Below are 23,476 nucleotides of genomic sequence, written 5' to 3'. Positions count from 1 at the left end.
TTGTGCTTGTAATTATATTATTATATATGTTTTTTTATCTTATAGATGTTGTCTAATGTTTTAAAGCGCTTAGAGCTTCTAAAGATTAGACGCTATACAAAGTCCTCATTATTATTATTATTATTATTAATACACCCTACGTACATATATTATGACTATAGTAAAAGTACCCCCAACATATATCATCAATAATACACCCTAGCTACATATCTTGCAACAAAACCGTAACAGGGGGTGACCCAAGTAAAGCGTGAATCTGTTGGTACTGTTCCTCTTCCATGGTGGTTTTCCATTAAATATTTATATATTCAAGCTAACGTAGCCTGTTAAAATATCATGGCAGATAAACTTTTCCATATATTTGTTTCTAGCAGTGAAATCAATGAAATGAAATGTGATTTGTCATCAAGGGTAATATATACTTCTCAAAACTGCTCAAGAGACTTTTCAAGTACCTTTGGTAGACATTCTTCTACCAATGAACATCTCAGGAAACAATTCCAAGTTCTTTGAAGTAGCATTCAACCAGAGCAAGATGGTGTTTTGTTCTGATATTGACAGATGGAACATTTTATAAAAAAAGAGAAAAAAGTCAGGTCCCTTCCACAGAACATGAAATTTTGGTCTCTAATATAATGGCAGTATTTCGTGGTACATATCGCCATACATTCAATATACAGCAGTACAAAAGTATTGTTAGTACCCAGCTCTAACATATACTGTTCTTATTACGACATTTTTTGAAGTACGTAATCAATTCTGTAATCTAACACGAGTAAAATCTTGTTTGTATACTGTCGCCACTGCTGACAATTACTGATTCAGCTATGTTCTAAAACCGTAGATGATCAGATCTGTGTCAACTAAAGCAAGTAGAGGGTCATAAAATAGAATTCAGCAGGATACGTAAAGCCCCTTATAAACAGATCATTACTTAATATATATTTCAATCCCGCATCTTGATGTACCTTTCAAACATACTGAGTATTATCTGATTTTACATTTCTCAACAACAAGACTCCCATTTTGATAATTAATTTGAAGCAAACTAAATCACATGATTGTTTAATTTGGATAATCATTTTTATGAAACATAACAAATATGTGTTTTTCGTGAATAATAGAAAGACTGAAACTAGTGTAAACAAAAAAATTGAGTCGAGACGTGTTAATCCGTTTTCCTCAGACCAGTGTCTGCTTTTATGTCATATCTAGAATACAAGAGATTCTATGCAAGTCAGTTCAAAAGTAAACCTGCATATTCAACCGCAAGTGTTAAAAGACATTTTAAATGCAGCGTTAATAGAACTGAGGACCATCTCTCATCTACCGTTTTGAAATTCTCATTCGGATGCCATTGGATGTTCTCATAACTAATGCTGGTTTCTTCTCAGGGACATAATTTGGCTCTAGCTCAAACTTGTACCTACAAAAAACATGAAAAGGTAACCAGTCTAACATATTAATTAATGTCAGTACTGTGTGCCATTTTATTGCACTGTATCTATTAATTATATGTCCATCTTTCAACTTGTATGTATATATTGAACTTTTTATATACAGACCCAACAACAGAAAATTGAGGGAAATGCATTTTTACTTCAACAATCAATTTTTTTTTAACAAACTTAAATGTTGCCACATCCTGTTTATATCTAGAATAGAAAATCACCAATGTCCATGCACTGTTTTCACATAACAATAAATTTACTGTGCCTGTCATATTTGAAAGTATGAAGAGTCAACAAAAAGTTCATTTCGTATGTGGGGCAGCGTATGTATGTATGTATGTATGTATGTATGTATGTATGTATGTATTTAAGTATATATGTATGTATGTTAAATAGGTGCTCTATCCATACTCCACCCACATATTTGTGTCTTTGGGGCTTAAAAGTTCATGCTTGTTACATTTTAAAATTCTTTTTAGGCAATGACAAAGTCATAATAATTGCTGTGGATATACAGCAGACAGATAAACAAAAAATAACAACAATCATATAGATGAACAGTGTGTGTGTGTGATTTGGATTTTTAACATAGCTATGACATTTGTCCACTCAAATCGCTGCTATGTCTGGAGTGTGACAGTTTATAGTGATGTCTAGCACTGAAGCATCATGCTGCAGACATGTAGCATGATGTCCCACTCAGTCACATTATCCTGACACGAGGCTGACCAGTCCTAACACTAACCTCTTAATGCTGAGCGCCAAGCAAGGCAGCTGCTGGTACCATTTTTATAAGCCTTTGATATGACTCCACTAGGGTTCGAACCCTTGACCTTCCGCATTTTAGGCGGATGCTCTAACCACTTACGCCACCAGATCGGTCTCTAGAGAGACAAATGAGCAGACAGATATAGATGAATATAAAGTTGAGTGAGTAGATACTAGATAAACCATACCATAAATACGTTGATGTTATATGGCTTAATGCCATTTTTCAGCACAAGATAGGCTATACATGGCAGCCAGTATTAATGGTGGAGGAAGAACCCAGGAAAACCCCGAAAAGAACCACCAACCCACGATAAGCTACCAACAAGCTTTCTCACATACCCACAATCGCTGAGCCCAAGACTCAAACGCACTCAGACAGAGGTGAGATGGCAATGATCCATAATGGTGAGAGCTTTAGACCAATCAGGGCTCCTATATATATATATATATATATATATATATATATATATATATATATATATATATATATATATATATATATATATATATATATATATATATATATAGATAGATAGATAGATAGATATATGCAAACATAATTTGACCAGCAGATTCCATACACTTTCTATTCTCCAATCTCCAATAATTTCAATTTTCATTCATTTTACATGTTTCCAACAAATATTTTTGTAATTAGTTCCTTCATTATATGCATATTGTAGAACTATCCTTGCTAATTTCATTTATAACATCATGCCAGCATTCGGTTATTAACATAAATTTATAAACATTTTGTGACTGTACTTTGTATGAGTCTTGTGCACATGTGAAAATACTTCATTTTAGAATGTATCATTCAAATCCCACTTGAAACAGTGTAGATCTGGGTTGTACAAAAATCTAACAGTGCAAACCCAAATTTACCTTCAAGTCATGTAGCAGTGCAATGGGTCAGTTTGAGACAATGTTCTTTATTTGCTATGTCAAAGAGCAGCATAAATTTCCAAAGTCACAGAACATCAACATTTTTTAGGGCATGTAATACCATAGCACTTGGTCATCAAATCACCAAAAGCTCCTATGGTCTAGTATTACTGGACGTGGCGAAAAGCTCGCAGGTTCTAGTACCCTAACAAAGATGAGGCTGGTTTGGGACCTGTACTAATGTTAGTTGTCAAAAGCTCGCCGAGTCTAGTATTATTGTTAGTCGTGAAGCCGCTTGGGTCATGTATGCAAGATCCCCTGTACATCTGCCTCAGTATAGCAAAGGGCTCCCCTATTAGACATTTAGGATCACAGTTAAATATATCACCATGGCATGAACAACTACCAACAACTACCTATGCATAGATGCCATTGGGTAAAGCAGCCCCATTCTTCAGCAGCTGCGTGAACACCTATTGTGCGGTGCATACAGCCCATTTCTAAACTTTGGAATCCATCTCCTTACTTATTGGAAGTGTGGAGGAGGAACCCTAGCCATCCATCGTTTAGGGAACTGCTTTGAAAGGCCAGAAGATGCTTTCAAAAGGTTATGCAGAAGCCTCAAAGTCACCCTAGATGGAAACTCAAACATACGATAGAAAAGCTTTGGCAAGAGAATGTTCATTCTACCGGTAGCCAAGAGGTTGTTAGTCCCTAGGTAAACACGGCAATGGTGGCAGCCTTATTTAGTAGAGGTTTTTGCCTCTGTACTATCCATATCAGGATCCATCATTTGGAACAGGCATATACCCAGCATTGTGTAGATTATTTGCAAGCCCCAAAGGACATCTCCATAGAGTAAGATTACCAATCTATACTGCAGCATGGCATGGCTTAAAAGAATGCCTATTCCATGTGAAAGGGATCTAGAAAGCACAGACCTCCATTTAAAACCTGGATCCAACAGGCATTGGCTTTACTGGTTCCCAAACTGTGGTTGCAGGGGATACAGCAGCCCCTTCTGAGGCTGAACACAACAGCCTCTTTGCCGTGGACTAAAAAAGGAAACACGTTAGTTATAACAGCTACCACCTTGAATAAATTAGCCTTACATACAAATTCTTGGAGTAAGCGTGTTTTTCTACCTCTTCTTTATTCACATCTTTGACATATTCTTCCAGGAAATTAATCTCTTCTTTGTGCTCTTCTACTTCCTCTGGCTCAACATCTTGTGTCATTGTTTTGACTGATCAGACTGGGCATTACCCTATTCAGCCTGCAGTCGATCTCATATCTCTAACTCCATGTCAAAAGGCAGGTATATAAATTGATAAGGGAGGAGAGGTAACTGCCTCCCAGGGGATGCTACCTCTCAGGGCCCTGATCTTGGTCACTTGCTCTCCTGTTAGGTCTGGTATGGGTATCATATTATCATAAGAGTGCTCGAGGTGGCTCAGGACGTACTGATAACACAAGGACTTACTGGGTCTTATCGCCACTTAGATGACTTAGGATTGTTTGGGGGAGCTTGGGACTAACTGGGCTATTCAGGATAGCTTACGGGTGTCAATGTTTAGTAAAATGTACGTACCCATTCACATATGCTGCTAGTGATGTCACTTTCACGTGTAGGTAGGCCCCTGTATGAAGGTGAGGACATGAAAATTGTCACCTACAACAGGGCTATGGATGGATAGACATCCCTGAGAAATATCGCATAGGCCAGTGGCATCTTTGCAGAATTTTATCCTTTGAGATAAAGTGGGAGATCAAAAGCGAACTTAACCCAGCTCCAAGCCCCAGTCTCCTGCATGATGGTGACTCAAAATTCAGAGATGGGAAGGTTATCTAATATGTCATCATGTAGAGGAGTTTTAACAGCAGTCCAAACAGCATCTACCACTGCCCTTTCACAACTATAACAACTACAACGCCTCGTTGGAGTGTCTATGTTTATCTGTGGTGGTCTTAAAATTGGGGACATAGAGTATACACCAGTCAAGTACTTACCTATGAATCAGTGTATACACAGGTCTAAGTACTTGCCTATGAATCAGTTTATGAACCAGTCTAAGTAGTTTCCTATGAATCAGTGTATACAGCAGTCTAACTTATCCATGCATCAGTGTATACACCAGTCTAAGTACTTACCTATGAATCAGTGCATACACCATTCTAAGTATGTGCCTATGAATCAGTGTATACACCAGGCAAGTACTTACCTATGAATCAGTGTACACACCAGTTTAAATATGTGCCTATGAATCAGTGTATACACCAGGCAAGTATTTACCTAGGAATCAGTGTATACACCAGTCTGACTTACATATGCATCAGTGTATACACCAGTCTAAGTACTTACCTGTGAATCAGCATACCTACCAGTCTAAGTACTTACCTATGAATCAGTGTATACACTAGTTATTACCAATGAATCAGTGTATATACCAGTCTAAATACTTATATATGAATAAGTGTCTTTACCAGACTAATTGCGTACAAACTGATCAATGTATAACCTAAGTACATACTATGAATGAGTGTAAACACCTGTCTAATTTAAATACCTATGAATCCCTGTACACATATGTATATACCTATTAATCAGTTTATACTCTAGTGTAAATACCTACCTATGAATCATGGTAAGTATTTACTTATGAGTCAGCTATACACCTGTCTCTGTTCTTACCTATAAATGAGTGTAAACACCTGTCTAATTTACATACCAATGAATCAGTGTATACACCATGGCAAGTATTTACTTATGAGTATACACCTGTCTCTCTTCTTACCTATGAAGGTGTGTATACAACTGTCTACCTACATACCTATGAATGAGTATATATAAACCTACCAGTATGTACATACCTATGAAAGAGTGTATACTCCTAAGTACATACCTGTGAACCAGTTTTGAGATGACAACCTTCATCTCATGCATTGCAAAATGTTGGCCAATACAATTCCTGTTGGGAAAAAATATATATATTGTATTAAAATATATGGTAAAGTTATATAATAAGAAATATAATTATGTAAAGATTTAAAAAATGTACAATGTGCAAACATATCTATTAAATATCTGAAATAAAATTAGCTATAAATGATATGTGATGAAATAGTGTTGTATTGTTAATATAGTTTTGTATGCAACATGTCATTTTTACAGGACCGTACAACATGCATTCATGGATGAAACATGCATTTTTCAATATATCTGTTTCTCAAAGACATCTAGAAGAGATTTAAAAAATCATTTTTAACTCAGCATGATTCTGATTGATCTGTATATCTATTTCAATGTCTCAGTTACTTGTATTCAATTCTAAATTTTAAAAATGATTTGAAAATAAAAAACTCTGTGAATAAATATAAATCTGTTTTCAATCTTACAATTACTAGCATTCAATTTTTAAACAATATGAAAAGCTTCTATTTACATTTGGATTTGGCAATATTTCGTGTTCTCAGAACAAAATGATCAAAATACATTTCTTAGATTGTTCAGCCAAAGATTTGAGGATCTTTTTGGACAAAAGATTCAGCATAGATTAATTCAATGGAAAGATTGCCTTTCTATTGGTCATTAGGAGTAGAATTTACTTGTCAAAGATATCTAGAATTGTTGGGAGAGAGTGATCTTTGTTATATAATCATTATGATGAGAGTGGGGAACTTGCCAATCTGAAGTAACGATATGAAAGTATTTACAATGAGTAACAAATTTTTAACGTTGACATAAAAATAAAATTCCATTTTATTACTGAATTTCCACTATATCCTGAAATTCAAATAAAATATTTACCAACCTTTGCATATAAGAAATCCAACTTTAGAAAAATTTAGGCCTCTTATACGAAATGATACTAGTAAAATTATGATGACTAATTTGGCAAGGTTTGCGATAAAAGCCTTAAAGACGAGAGAAAATGTTTTATCAACGACTCCTGCTACATAAGACTCTATATCAATATCACAAAACATGCTCTGTGCAAGTATTAAGGTTATAATAGAATTCATTTGTGTGATCATGGTGTAATATTTACTCTTTTGTCACCCAATTCGAAAAATGGAATAACAATTACTTTCATGTATATATGTTGTTGTTGTTGTTGTATGGTTTAACGCCATTTTTCAGCACACGATAGGCTATACATGACAGCCAGTATTAATGATGGAGGAAGAACCTGGAAAAATCTCAGAAAGAACCACCGACCCACGAGAAGCTACTGGCAAATTTTCTCACATACCCACATTAGCTGAATCCGACACTCAAACCCATGCAGACAGAGGTGAGATGGCAGTGATCCGTAATGGAAAGCGCTTTAGACCACTCGGCCACTCGGGGCCCCCATTTATATATGTGTGTCACTTCTAATAGATATGATGCTTTTCTGCTATGCATCTTTTTGTACTGCATGATGTAGGGATATGCATCATGGGCCAGTGGCCTGTATTACAAATAAACACTATCATTATTATTATTAAATATTTAAATTTAAAATTAATCACTTAAAAGATATATATATTTTGATGTTATATTTAATAGCATCCAATATTCACATTAGGTTTAAAAGAAGAACGTGTTTCAAAATATATTTAAATATTTGTTCTTAGTATAAGTTTTAAATACATGTATCTATCAAAAAACACTAGTGCAAGGGCATTATGAAAAAACTTGAAGTATTCAAAGCGAGTAATATCTTTTGAAATGGGTAAATCTTATTAAGTCATTATCTCCATTCCAAAATAAAAGTTAATCATAATTCATCTTATTTACAGTCAATGTGTTATGTTGACATGGTACTGCAGTATGAAAGCATCACACACAACCATTAACTATGCACTCCTATGAACGGGTTTCCACTCTTTTTGACACAAATATTTCCAGGTCTTTTCAAGTATTTTTTTACAACAAAAAATGATCATGTCAAGATTCACCTATTACCTTTGATCAATGGAATTAATAACCATTTTGGCAAAACTTGAATTCTCAAATCAAAATCTGTTTTTGTTCATAGACACTCCCATTACAAATGAATTATGACCATGTAAAAAAACGGCCAAATGTACATCTAGTGCTAAAAGCAAGTTACTACAAGTATTAAAATTCATATAAATTTGCATGTAACTCATTCAGTGTTGCAGAATAATAAATATAACTTTACAAGCTTAACCATAAATGTTGGTATAAATAAAATATTCAAGAAAACCATTGTTTTAAAACAAAAAGCCTTAAAAATTATACAGCTTTATATATAAAGAAGATTTCTATTAATAATACAAAAATACACTTATGTAGATCACTGGTTAAATGTCCCTTTCATTTTTTTTATATGACACAGTATATTCATCGTACTTAGTACTATACTATTTATGCTCTTACTAAGACACAACTGAAAACAAAAAGGTATTCACACCTGTTGTCATCAATCTAAACATAATTTTTTATGATTGAACCCATTTATTAGTTTACACTGTGTTCCTGTTTGAGCTTCCTATGTGACATATTCTTCACTGACAACAAGTAGACAAAATAGGCAAAAGTAAATGATAATTGATGTATGCTATATGTTAAGTAATGTTGGCCCTTGGGGCTTGATAAGAGTTGAAAATGCAAATTAGTTATTATCAAGGTGTGAGTCTGCATCTGATTGGTCCAGATACAAGTAAGTAATAACATTTTCCTCAACACAGTCAGTTTTATTTAGTGCTCTAGACTGGAGGAGGAGCGGTTTTCTGCAGTCCTGTTTGCATCTGGTTAGTGCTCTACTTTGGATGTAATCTGTCTATAGATTGATTAGTATATGTAATCATTGTCTAGGACACCCAAAGCACACTCTGTCTATAGATTGATCAGTATATGTAATCATTGTCTAGGACACCCAAAGCACACTCTGTCTATAGATTGATCAGTATATGTAATCATTGTCTAGGACACCCAAAGCACATCTGTCTATAGATTGATTAGTATATGTATTCATTGTCAAGGACACCCAAAGCACACTCTGTCTATAGATTGATTAGTATATGTAATCATTGTCTAGGACACCCAAAGCACACTCTGTCTATAGATTGATTAGTATATGTAATCATTGTCTACGACACCCAAAGCACACTCTGTCTATAGATTGATTAGTATATGTAATCATTGTCTACAACACCCAAAGCACACCCTGTCTATAGATTGATTAGTATATGTATTCATTGTCTAGGACACCCAAAGCACACTCTGTCTATAGATTGATCAGTATATGTAATCATTGTCTAGGACACCCAAAGCACACTCTGTCTATAGATTGATTAGTATATGTAATCATTGTCTAGGACACCCAAAGCGCACTCTGTCTATAGATTGATTAGTATATGTAATCATTGTCTACAACACCCAAAGCACACCCTGTCTATAGATTGATTAGTATATGTATTCATTGTCTAGGACACCCAAAGCACTCTCTGTCTATAGATTGATCAGTATATGTAATCATTGTCTACAACACCCAAAGCACACCCTGTCTATAGATTGATTAGTATATGTATTCATTGTCTAGGACACCCAAAGCACTCTCTGTCTATAGATTGATCAGTATATGTAATCATTGTCTACAACACCCAAAGCACACTCTGTCTATAGATTGATTAGTATATGTAATCATTGTCTACAACACCCAAAGCACACCCTGTCTATAGATTGATTAGTATATGTATTCATTGTCTAGGACACCCAAAGCACACTCTGTCTATAGATTGATCAGTATATGTAATCATTGTCTAGGACACCCAAAGCACATAATGTTGCAGTGAAAATTGCTCATATGACCAGCGGATTTCTAGATATTTAGTAAGGTCTGATGGCATATTTTACTGCAAAGGCAAGAGTTGAGGTTTGAAGGTTTCTACTGATGATACTACTTAACAACGTGTTACCAGAGCGAATGCGAACTGCCAAATAATAAACAAAGAATTATGATGACACAATAAAAGCTTGTTAACTTTACATGTTAAATGGGGAAATGGGGCAGATAAACTTTAGTTTTCTCAAACATTTACCATCACAGAATGTGTGTTAGCAGTGTGATGCTAAACTTGTCTTCTGCAAAAGAATGATACCATTATGGAGCAGACTAAGGAGTAAGCAAACTACTTCACAAACCCAAATTGAGTGGACTAAGGAGTAAGAAAACTACTTCACAAACCCAAATTGAGTGGACTAAGGAGTAAGAAAACTACTTCACAAACCCAACTGAGTGGACTAAGGAGTAAGCAAACTACTTCACAAACCCAACTGAGTGGACTAAGGAGTAAGCAAACTACTTCACAAACCCAACTGAGGGGACTAAGGAGTAAGCAAACTACTTCACAAACCCAACTGCCTGAGCACTTGGATGGAATAAACAAATATACATGTTTAGGGAGTGTACTGAAATAATCCATGTGGCAATTATGCCTCAAATGTCTGAAGTGTTTTGCAGCCTTCAACAAAACCAGTAAGAACTCAATACATTAAACTCTATTACGTACTTTTATTACTTATGTGGTGGCTGAAAATTCACAATTTTTCTCCCAACTTTGATTGTAATCTGCAAAATTAGAGGGCTTATCCTGGCTGGGAACACACTTTTCATTCTACCAACATTTTTCTGATTTTCCAAGTAGCATGGGAACTTATAATGTTAGCCTGTTATGTTATGATGAGTGTTTAACTGTTAGTGGCATGTGCCTCCAAATGAGAATATATTGTACAAGATAAATACCTCTTCATCTCTTCCAATGCATTGCACATGAAGATGATATGGATTCATGTTTGAACTAAATATAAATTATTTTATCCCAAAAATTTTGTTTTAAAGTGTAATCATTCAGGTTTTAATGCCTAATTTGAAGCAGTATGGAACACTAACGTTGATAATGAAATATCACAGACAAAAAAATTGAAAAATGTAAATGTCTCAATAAACCTGAAATAGAAAATGGTAATGAGAGAGTCATAGTCATACAAACATTGCATGTTATATTAACTTGTTTGGTTTGAAATATTTGTAACTGTGTACGGGTCAAAAGATTTTATTTATGCATTTTAATTAAAAAATAATATCATTGTTGTTTTCTTAAATTGAAAATTACTAAAAGTAAAGATGCAGTAAAATCCAATCAAGTCTAATAATAAATTTCAAAAACTTAAATGTATTAAATGGTGTTGTCTTTTTATACTTAGGTTGCATGCAACGAGAACCCATCCTGCCTTTTACTACAAGATCCCTAGTGTAAAAGTGAAACACAAGTTTTTCAAGAGAGTGATGCTCTAATAGGCAAAACAAATTTTGCAGGAATTTAAGATTAGACCATTTCTTCTTTTTAACTGTCAAGTGTTGAAACTGTTTCATACATTCTTCAGTAATAACAAGTTTTATAAAATAGTCTCTGTGGTACACATATTGGAATACAGATTGACAACAAGTTTTATGAAATAGTCTCTGTGGTGCACATATTGGAATACAGATTGACAACAAGTTTTATAAAATAGTCTCTGTGGTGCACATATTGGCATACAGATTGACAACAAGTTTTATAAAATAGTCTCTGTGGTGCACATATTGGAATACAGATTGACAACAAGTTTTATAAAATAGTCTCTGTGGTGCACATATTGGAATACAGATTGACAACAAGTTTTATAAAATAGTCTCTGTGGTGCACATATTGGAATACAGATTGACAACAAGCTTTATAAAATAGTCTCTGTGGTGCACATATTGGAATACAGATTGACAACAAGTTTTATAAAATAGTCTCTGTGGTGCACATATTGGAATACAGATTGACAAGTTTTATGAAATAGTCTCTGTGGTGCACATATTGGAATACAGATTGACAACATTTTTATTTAGAATAAAGTAGACCTCATTAAAAACATTTTAGTGAAAACCCGCTATCATAATGATCATCCATTACAGGGACAGTAGTGATCACAAGATTTTTAAGAAAGTCATCTTGGTAACCATAGTGGATAAACGACTGGCACCATTTTCATTTGGGACCAACTTGACATCATATAAAGTCTATTCTTGAGAACCTATAATTTAGCATAGTATAGATAACAATATTTTCAATATATGATTTTCTATTCAGAAGTAGCAATAACAATATCTTCAAGATGGCTGCTGTAAGGACCATATTGGACTTTAGATCATCACCATATTTATGTAAGAACAGCTGGACATCAGATGACGATATCAGGTTAAAATTCGACATCAACATGACTGTCTGTTCAAGCACAATTCAGGTAACAAGATTTCTAAAATGGCTGCCATGATGGCCATTTCAGATGTCAGATTGTCACCATCTTTATTTAGGATCAGCTAGACACTATAATAAGTCACCCATTCAGGAGGAGTATTGATACGATTTTGCTGATGGTTGTCACAGCGGTCATACTGACAACAGATTGGCACTATTTTCACTTAGAATTAAATAGACATCATAAGAAGTCTTTCATTGAAAATCCCTTGCTGAAACAATATTCAGGAATAGTAATGATAGCAAGATTTTTTCAAGATGGCTGCCATGGTGGCAATATTGGATAACAAATAGGCACTATTTTCATTAGGACCAACTAGACACCATAAGAAGACTTTCAATGAAAGATCCATTGTTGATATCGCAATGGTTCAAGAATACTTATAACATGATTTTAAAGATGGCCACTGGAAGCCATACTGATTATCTGAGCAGAACCATTTTAATTTATGTCCAACTAGACCATGGAGCGAATGTCTTGTAATGTTTCAAGGCAATCCTCCAAGCAATTTATGAAAAGTAGTAATAACAAACATGTGCTAATGGACGAAAAGATGATAGATGATGGATAGAAAACCATCCCATAAGCACTTCTGGTCTATGATCATAATTGTGAATAAAATAAACCCTACCATTGTTTAGAAAGATGGCAAGTATCTAAGTTTCTGTATAAACTTTTACAAAGGAACTGACCTTGGCCCAGCAGAGAATGGCACAAATTGGTAGGAATCCATTGTTGCTGAATTCTCATAGGAAAACCTCTCTGGAATAAATTCTTCTGGATTGTCCCATACATCTTTGTTGTGGTGGAGATTGAGGAGTAGAACAGATACAACAGTACCAGCAGGAAACATATGTCCATCGAGTTCAAAATCTTTAGTAAATTGTCGCTGTATACTAAAAACTGGGCAGTGAAAGCGCATGCCTTCTTTGATGACCAATGTCAGGTATTCAAGCTTTGGCAGATCTTCCCTGAAATGCATGTGTCAAGGATCTCACATCAGTTTTCAATGAAATATTGAATTCATGAGTTGAATAATATAATTTATTTTATGTTAGTTCATGAAATATTGGATTTTCCAAGAGACATACATTTGATAATTCACTTGATTTAAGAGAGTAAAAGATAACAAGTAATACGAAATGTTGATGGAGAACATAGTTTAAAATAGGGATCATACCAAAATCAACACTGTGTGAGATAGGGATCATATCAAAATCGACATGGTTTGAAATTGGGATCATATCAAAATCAACATATTTGAAATTGGGATCATATCAAAATCAACATATTTGAAATAGGCATCATATCAAAATCAACATATTTGAAATAGGGATCATATTAAAATCAACATATTTGAAATAGGCATCCTACCAAAATTGACAATGCCTTAAATATCAATCAACCAGAGCTCCTAAAATTTGTTAACTGTTGATGGACATCCATTCTTTCAGGAACTGTTGTAGCTAATCCCACAAACCATTAACACTACTCCCCACCCCACCTATCATCATACTTTGGAACGTTAACTGCAATATATTTCCACATTTGATCTTTTAAATGCAAGTTCTGAACCCATTACACAGCTATTGAATAGCCAATATGCTTACCTTGTAATCAAGCTTAATTGAGGCAGGGAACTAATCATCTACTAAAACTTAGTTGAGGCAGGGAACTAGTTTTCCCATGTGACAGTGTTGTTGTTGTTGTTGCTGTTGGGTTTAATGCCATTTTTCAGCACAAGATGGGCCATACATGGCGGCCAGTATAACTGGTGGAGGAAGAACCCTGGAAAACCCAGGGAAGAACCACCGACCCACTAGAAGCTACTGACAGGCTTTCCCACGTACCCACGCTAGCCGAGCCTTGGACTCAAACCCACGCAGACAGAGGTGAGATGGCAGTGATCCGGAATGGTGAGCACTTTAGACCACTCGGCCACTCGGGGCCCATGTGACAGTGTCTGGTAGAGGTTATATTTTTTAGAAACCACAAGACCATTTCACAGGTTATTGCAACGAAATCATTAAACATTAAATGAGATCATTTTCTGTGTATTGGTTTCAGTTAAAACAATTATTTTCCAGGTCTGAATGTGAGTTTCCTCTGGCTTATTAGAAAATCCCAAGGTCTGATTTGAGTCTTTTATGGTAATGTTTAGTTGATCAAGAAGTCAGTGTACATGTCAGACATGTGAGGGATGTATTAATATGAGAAATTCTGAGACCTGTAATCAACACATCCAATTTTATTAATTTAAATTGAACTCTTATCTGTGTGATATAGACATTTAACAAATCACTTCCCATATTTATTTCTGAGATTGTCAATGCATTTAATGAACATCTATTTGAGTTTCTGACCATAATCTTTGTTTACACCATTAGAAGAATGCTAATGTGTGTACTAAGTTTGACAAGAAAAACACTTCATTACTTTGATTTTTCATTTGCATCATTCAGAGATTTACTAAAGACCCCAACAATATTTGATTAGCTTAAGATGAATTTGTTCAGTGTTTTCAATGTAGCTTTTATGTGAGAAGATATGACAATAAATTCAGATGTAGACAAAGAAAAGAGGATTGACAGACACCTTTACTGACATCAGCAACTATTCAAATCCTTTTTGAATAAAACAATAAATAATGATGCTGACAAAGAAGAGACAGACTGACACCTTTATTGACATCAGCAACTATTCAAACCCTCAAGGATTACTGCCATCTCACATCTGTCTGCATGGGTTTGAGTCTAGGATTCGGCCAATGTGGGTATGTGAGAAAGCTTGCCAGTAGCTTCTCGTGGGTGGGTGTTTCTTCCCGGGTTCTTCCTCCACCATTAATACTGGCCGCCGTGCATAGCCTATCGTGTGCTGAAAAATGGCGTTAAACCCTAGAAAAACAACAACAACAAATCCTTTGTGAACAGACAATAAATACTGATGTAGATAAAGAAAAGAGGATGGACTGACACCTTTATCGATATCAGCAATTATTCAAATTCTTTTTGAATAAACAATTATACCAATGTAAACAAGAAAAGTGGGTGGACTGGCACCTTTATTGACATGGCCAACTACTCAAATCCTTCTGAATAACCAATAAATACAGAAGCAAAGAAACGAGGATGGATTAGCACCTTTATTGACATCGACAACTAATCAATTCCTATTTGAATACATTCAGTGAAGATTCAAATAGCAAAATTTGGATTTCTCTTTAGCCCCAGCATGCATACTTTTATGAACAAAGATGAGCTATGGTTTTAAGTAGCAGAACTATGTTATGAACTAAAATTCTAATTTGGAAAGATAGGACTGATTCGATATATTTTGTGAACAACAAACATTTATGAGAGTTGCAAATAAGCACGAAGTAAAGTAAATATCTTTAAAATAAATTAAACAGTGGGTACCAGTGCAAATCAGCTGATTCGCTGTCATTAAGGACACTGTTTATCTCTTCATAAACTTTACTCTGGATCTCTGGATGTTCAGCTAAGGAGTAGAGTGTCCAGGATATAGCACTGGCTGTTGTGTCATGGCCTTTTCAACAAAAAGAAATTGAATAAAATAATAAGGAAGTAAATAACAAGCACAAGATTTACTGCGCTTAAATGTTGCTGTCAGTTGAGTATATTGTCACATTAGGATGTTACAAAGTAGTGGCTAATGTGGGCATTACTAATAATGCAGGTCATGGAAAAGTGTTGCTTAATGACAAATGGTGGTACTACTAATGATGAAGGTCATATAAAGTATGTCTTATTGGAAAATGTATGCATTACACCTGGATCTGAATGTTGCAGAAAGTATGGCCTAGTGGCCAATGAGATGGTCATAGGCATCACTGATGCAGGATTTGAATTTTATAGAGCATATGTCAGTAATTCTTAAAGTCATAGAAAGCATGGCTTTGTGGCAAATGTAGGCATTAGTATGGCTGAAGGTCATAGAAAGCATGGCTGTGTGGGAAATGTAGGCATTAGTAAGGCTGAAGGTCATAGAAAGCATGGCTTTGCAGCAAATATAGGCATTAAGAAGGCTGAAGGTCATAGAAAGCATGGCTGTGTGGCAAATGTAGGCATTAGTAAGGCTGAAGGTCATAGAAAGCATGGCTTTGCGGCAAATGTAGGCATTAGTAAGGCTGAAGGTCATTGAAAGCATGGCTGTGTGGCAAATGTAGGCATTAAGAAGGCTGAAGTTCATAGAAAGCATGGCTTTGCGGCAAATGTAGGCATTAGTAAGACTGAAGGTCATAGAAAGAATGGCTGTGTGGCAAACGTAGGCATTAAGAAGGCTGAAGTTCATAGAAAGCATGGCTTTTCAGCAAATGTAGGCATTAGTAAGGCTGAAGATCATAGAAAGCATAGCTTTGCGGCAAATGTAGGCATTAGTAAGGCTGAAGGTCATAGAAAGCATGGCTGTGTGGCAAATGTAGGCATTAGTAAGGCTGAAGGTCATAGAAAGCATGGCTTTGTGACAAATGTAAGCATTAGTAAGGCTGAAGGTCATAGAAAGCATGGCAAATGTAGGCATTAATAAGGCTGAAGATCATAATGAAATATGGTTTAGTAGCAAATACAGGCAATACTAGTACCTAATGCCACATAAATTATGTCTTAGTGACAAATTCTGACACTAATAATGCTGAAAGTACGCAAAAGATGTTGTAGTAGCAAATCTTGGCATTCCAGTGCTGAATGTCATATCAAGCATGACTTAGTATCAAAATATCTCAGTCCTAATACTGTTGGTCAAATGAAATAAGGCTTACTGCCCTGTGATGGCAATACTAATGCTGAAGATCACTGAAAATATGACTTATTGTCAAAACCTGGCATTACTAATGCCGAGGGTATTATAATCCATGGATATGTATCAAATGAAGGCACAATTTTTGCTGGATCAGATATGTACTAATAATGCAGGATCTGAAGGTCATATAATGTATGGCCAATCTAGCCATTCCTAATTCTGAAGGTCACATAAAGTATGGCTTAGTGATTCATATTGGAACTATTAATATTAATCCTGATGGTCATTCAAAGTATTGCTTAGTGACAAATGTAGCTATTACTAATAATGAAGGTCATATAAAGTATAGTTTTGTGACAAATGTTGGAGCTACTAATGTGAAGGTAAAAATAAGAATGACTTAGTGACAAACGAAGGCATTTTCAATGCTGGGTCAGAAGGTTACAGAAGGTTACAGAATGTATCGCTTACTTGGCAAATGTAAACACTAGTAATGCTTGAAGAAAGATTCAAGTTGCATTCTACACCAGCAGAACTCCTCTACATTCTCTTCTCACCTATTACTCTTTGTGAGATGATTACATCATTTATAGATAATAATAATAAAATTATTAATAATAATAATACTGAGGACTTAGTGTATATATATATATATATATATATATATATATATATATATATATATATATATATATATATATATATATATATATATATATATATATATTCTATTAGGTCTTCCTAAGTGGAACAATGCCTGCAACATGTTTGTAAATTATAATGTATTCAGTTTGGATGAAGTAATGAGAAAGTATGTTTTCTAATGATGATAAGAATATCTAATAGAAAGAACTGTGTATTGAAATCTCTTTGGAACTATGGAATTCATTTAAATTCTCATTTTATTAGTAGATGGAACAAATTACTCTTTAAATGTGACACTTAATTTCATTCTTAAGAATGCAGGGCACAGTTAATTGTGTAGATGTGTCTGTATACTTGTATGTATGATATGCATGTTCTTTTATGTTTACAATGTTTTTACTTTATAATTTTATTTTAATTTAGAGGTATGGACTTTGCTGTTTGAAATAAATAATTCTTATCTTATCTTATCTTATCTTATCTTATCTTATCTTATATATATATATATATATAAATATATTAAGCTAAATAACATGGTTTTAAAAGTTGTTGGTATAAAGACATTTGATATTCTAATACTAATGGTATATCAGAATGTGATCCGTCCATGGCACAATAATATGCATAACATAAAAACATTCTTGTAACTGTGTGCTGTCAATTCTATTCCTATAGATCAATGATGAATTTCCACTCATTAATCATTAGTGGCACATGAAAATAAGAATAAAAAGTATTAATAATCAACAATTTCTAAATGAATTTAACACGGTATACAATATCATCACAATCCATTCTTTTTTTCCATTCCCTCTCCCCTCTCATGCATATTTTGTAATGGAAAAGAATGTTTTCTAAGTTCTACTTTCTCATGTGAAAATTTAGATTCTCACGTGAGCAAAATCTGCTCACGTGAGAATCGGGTTAGTTTTTCCTTGGCTCACAAGATCTAACAAACTGCACACATGAGCCTGCAAAATCTACCCAATTTGCATACATTTCTAACAAGGTTCTCATGTGCAGCTTATGAGCAGCTCATGTGAACTGGTGAGATTTTTCTGTACGGGAAGGGACAAAATAAGCAGAAATCTGGAGTAAGAGAGAAAAAGAATTAGGGCTGAATGAAAATCTTGAAACTAAACTTACACCAAGTTACCTTCAAGAATATGATCCATTGAATGGTGTATGTACAGTTTGCTTGAGATTTATCTACAGTGTTTATATAATAATGATACAAAGATGCCATAGTCTGCTGTCACTATATGGTAAATTTCTTTGTTACGAGGCACACAATCTGTAATGTATTGTGATTGCTGTTATAATGTTCTAAAAATCGATTATTATAATTAAATATGAAAATGTTCAAAGGCCACCCCCACCCCCTCTCATTCTCTCTCTGTCTCTATCTCTCTCTCTCTCTTTCTCTGGACCATCCTAGCAAGATTCGGGTGAAAATCCATGACAAGACGAGCACAGAGATAATGTCTCTGTACTTATGAATGATGTTACAAGTTAAGTTAAATCAACCAAAGGGAAAGGGGAGAGGGAGAGAGAGAAAGAGAAACTATTTTATGTTTGGTCGTAATGTTAATTAAAGCAGAATAATGACTTAGATCAACTGGAGAAAAAAATTAAATTATTTGAATTACCTCTTGTTGGTTCGTCATTTTGCTTAGTTTTTATTCCACACTAATTTCCATAAGCCGGTACATGAATGACTGAGCGTACACTGTGTTCAAGAAACTAATCATGTATTTGATATGCTCTTCTTTCTTCATTAAACCATCTTTCATGTTTAAAGTGTGTCTTATAGTGATTTAATCAATGTGAATAAAAGTAGCAAGGCAAAAATGAAAACAATCAATTTATTAATTTTCAAAGATGAATGTGAATAGCCACAAAAAACACATAACTATATTTTGAAGCAGACAAACTCATCTGGGATGTGAGAAGTTCCAACACTCAGACAATACACCATTGCCTGTAGTCAATCTTAACTCTATTCAAAAGGCAAATATGTGTATTTGTATGCGATATAAATAAAATATATGTCTAGTGTGTACGCTGTTATCAATGATAAATACACATAGAAATCAGTAAACAGAGATCTAGTTTGAGGTACCACCTTGAATATGTGCCAAAAGACAAGTTTCCCCACCCTTTCACATTGAATGAGTGCTACAAGTAGACAAGTTAGGTTCTTCACCCATCCACCTTGCATATATGCAGCAAATAGAAAAGGCAGGTCCCATCCCTCCACCTTAATTGAGTGATGCAAGGAGAAAATGCAGATTCCCTACCCCTCCACCTTGAATGAGGTGTCTTGCATACTGAAATAATCTGGGCAGCAAAATATGAATCAGACATCATCAGTCACAGAACTGGTGAGAGTTTGTAGAGACTTCCAAGGCAACATTCAAATGCCACATAGCAGAGCCAGTGATGTCATTGCAGACTTCCAAGGCAACATTCATATGCCACATAGCAGAGCCAGTGATGTCATTTAACATTCAAATGCCACATAGCAGAGCCAGTGATGTCATTGCAGACTTCCAAGGCAACATTCAAATGCCACATAGCAGAGCCAGTGATGTCATTGCAGACTTTCAAGGCAATATTCAAATACTAGATTGCAGATGGATACACTATGAATAGAACAAAACTCTCCTGTCTCCTATCACATGACACTGAAAAAGATTTCTTCCCTGCTGCTGTTTTATCATATGTGTGAGATATTTAAATAACAACTTCTTGCTACAGAATGATGAGACAACCCAGACACAGCTGATAATTGAAATGAATCATCTAATCAGATATTGGCCAAAACTTATGATGAAGTCCTGTGCAGGATTATTGATACATTATTTTTTTAAATTTCAAACAGATATGGGAAGCCAGTTGCCATAGCTATTGCAGGTTTATTCCCTACTTAATCTTTAATCAAATTAGGAAATGAAAAGAATCTTCAAAAAAGTGTCCGCCACTTTTGAAAGATGCTAAATCTGAATCAAATGATCTCATTGATATGGATATGTATAAATTGCTAGTTAAGTAAAATTATTTCTTCAGTTTTTCATGCATTATTCTAGAAAGCAATTAAATTTTCCTTCAAATTCATTAAGGATACAACATTGCAGGAACCATCTTGTATTTTTTATTAACCTCGATTTAATTAATTATCCCATGTTAGAATACAAAATATGTTGAAGAAATTACATAAATTACAGTACAATTACATCTTACAATAGAATACTGTTATCCTGTAATTACCTTCAAATAAAAATGTATCCACCTCATTCCGGATCTCCTCATGAGTAAGACCAACCCCACTTTCATCTTTGGCAGTCAATAGGATGTCCAGAAAGTCCAGGTACTTCCTACTGGATAAACCATCTTTCCTCTGCAGACACAAGATATAATACTAGTGATTAGAGCTTCATTTCGCTTTTGGATACAGATAATACAAAGATGTTGAGAAATCATGTTATATACAGTGTTATGACTCTGTCATCTTAAACTAAGTTGTTGTTGTTCTTGTTGTAATGTTTAATGCCATTTTTCAGCACAGATAGGTTATACATGGCAGCCAGTATTAATGGTGGAGGAAGAACCCAGAAAAACCCGGAAAGAACCAATGACGCATGAGAAGCTACTGGCAAGCTTTCTCACATACTCAAACCGGCTGAATCTGAGACCCGAAACCTCACAGATAAAGATGAGATGGCAACGATCAGTAACAGGGAGCACTTTAGACCACTAAGCCACTCTGGGCCCCTTAAAACCAAATAACTGGAAGAAGCGAAACCCCACATGTTTTGTAAAACGTAACAAATGATTTAATGATCTAAGTTGAAAACTTTTAGAGCATTAAAAATTGAATCAAAAATAATTTCAGGCAGTTCTATCACAAATCACAAAGAATAGTGTTACAAATGAAATCCAGCTATCAAATATGCTGATGTACCAGTATCCTTGAATGTGCTGAAGTGCCAGCAATTTTAATGTATCACAGTGGCATTATCCAAAGCTCCATTGAATGAATTCGTAATAACCTCAAAATATTTAATTTCTCCCAGAATTGAAAAAAATAATACAAATATGAAGGGTTATATTTTTAAGCAATATCTTTCACAATTCATCCATTGTTGCATAATTCACAAAACAGTTTCTAAACTTTTGGTACACAGTATGTTATAACAGATGTAATTATATTGATCTTTTACAAAAGAACAAAGACAAGACCTGCAAAAACAATTTTTTTTAAAGGCACATTATAAAAATACCCATTTTTGTTTTTGACAGATGAACTTACCAGTGTTTCTGTTCGCTTGTCAATTATCTCTTCAGCTACTTCGTGTACATATTTGCAGTTCTTTTGGAATTTTCTTCCCATTGAACTCAAGTAGAAGATGAAATCAGGAAACAAGTATGGTGTCCTGGTCATGAGAGATAAATTCTTCCCAGTAAATATAAATCCTAAGAAAGATAGGAAGGAATGAAGGAAAGAGAAATGGCCTAAAAAAAGATGTGATATTGTGAGAGCTATGATGAATGGCCCTGTAAAAATATTATAATGATAACCAAAACCTAAGCCTGGCAGGGATACCATTCATCAGTTCTTGGTCTCAATTAAAGAGAAAGCAACTTCGCCATTTAGTTCTGATATTCGTTTAAAAACTAATTCTATCTTATCTTATGCGATAAAGGAATCTGTCTTAAAAGAAGTTATCTTATTGGATAAAGGAAATCTATCATAACAATTATCTATGGGATACACGAACTTTGCCTTAATCCAAACTGTATTACTGTATAGAGGGAAACGCATCTTAATCTAAACTATATTATGGAATACAGGAAATCTGTCTTAATACAATTTATCATATGGGATACAGGAAATCTGTCTTAATACAATTAATAATATGGGATACAGGAAATTTGTCTATATAAACTTTATAATATGGGATACAGGAAATCTGTCTTAAGACAATTTATCTTATGGGATACAGGAATATAATCTGCCTTAATACAATTTATCTAATGGTATACAGGAAATCTGTCTTAATAAAATTTATAACATGGGATACAGGAAATTTATCTTAATACAATTTATCATAAGGATACAGAAAAATCCATCTTAATACAAGTTATCTTATGGGATACAGGAAACCTTTCTTAATACAAAATATCATATGGGATACAGGAACTCTGTCTGAATACAATTTATCTCATGGGATGCAGGAAATCTGTCTTAATAAAATTATCTTATAGGATGCAAAACATCTATTTTAGTGCAAATTATCCCATGTGATATAGGAAATCGGTCTTAATACAATTATCTTAGGTGGCACTTATCAGTTCATATTTTGCATAGGGTTAGAATTTTAAAGAAAAAGAATTTCCCCTGCTGTCCTCAATGGTTAAACTGGCTATTTAAAAAAGACCTAAAATTGTATATCTTCGGTATAATGCAAAGAACATTTAATTCCCTTTATTTTGGTGTATGATTGATGGGTGCAATATGGGTTATAGAGTATACAGCTTGGCCTTACTCCAGGTATGCACCTCTCAAAAAACAAGCTTTCGTCATTTTCACCTTCTGGATTTCAAATGTAACTTGTCAAAGAAAAAGAGCCCATAACTTCTCTTACATTTTATATATTTGGTA

General features: G+C 34.5%; 1 protein-coding gene across 1 annotated transcript in view; it reads right to left on the bottom strand.

The window, feature by feature from the left end:
* Positions 1-1,172: 1,172 nt before the first annotated feature.
* The window catches only part of LOC149781815 (cytochrome P450 4F6-like), a 72,731-nt gene continuing 50,427 nt past the window's right edge, over positions 1,173-23,476 (bottom strand). The window contains exons 6-11 of the mRNA XM_089935987.1: positions 22,124-22,247; positions 21,082-21,211; positions 15,825-15,954; positions 13,101-13,379; positions 6,011-6,076; positions 1,173-1,426 (exon numbers count right to left, since the gene is read on the bottom strand). Of these exons, the coding sequence (XP_089792113.1) occupies positions 1,327-1,426; positions 6,011-6,076; positions 13,101-13,379; positions 15,825-15,954; positions 21,082-21,211; positions 22,124-22,247 (829 nt within the window). The 3' untranslated portion in view covers positions 1,173-1,326. The remainder of the gene's footprint in view (positions 1,427-6,010; positions 6,077-13,100; positions 13,380-15,824; positions 15,955-21,081; positions 21,212-22,123; positions 22,248-23,476) is intronic.

Source organism: Sinohyriopsis cumingii, chromosome 15 (assembly GCF_028554795.1).
Source record: "Sinohyriopsis cumingii isolate HCF-2022 chromosome 15, ASM2855479v2, whole genome shotgun sequence".
NCBI classification, from domain to species: Eukaryota; Metazoa; Mollusca; class Bivalvia; order Unionida; family Unionidae; genus Sinohyriopsis; species Sinohyriopsis cumingii.
Note: the sequence above shows the minus strand (reverse complement) of the source record. Positions and strands in the feature narration are given on the sequence as shown.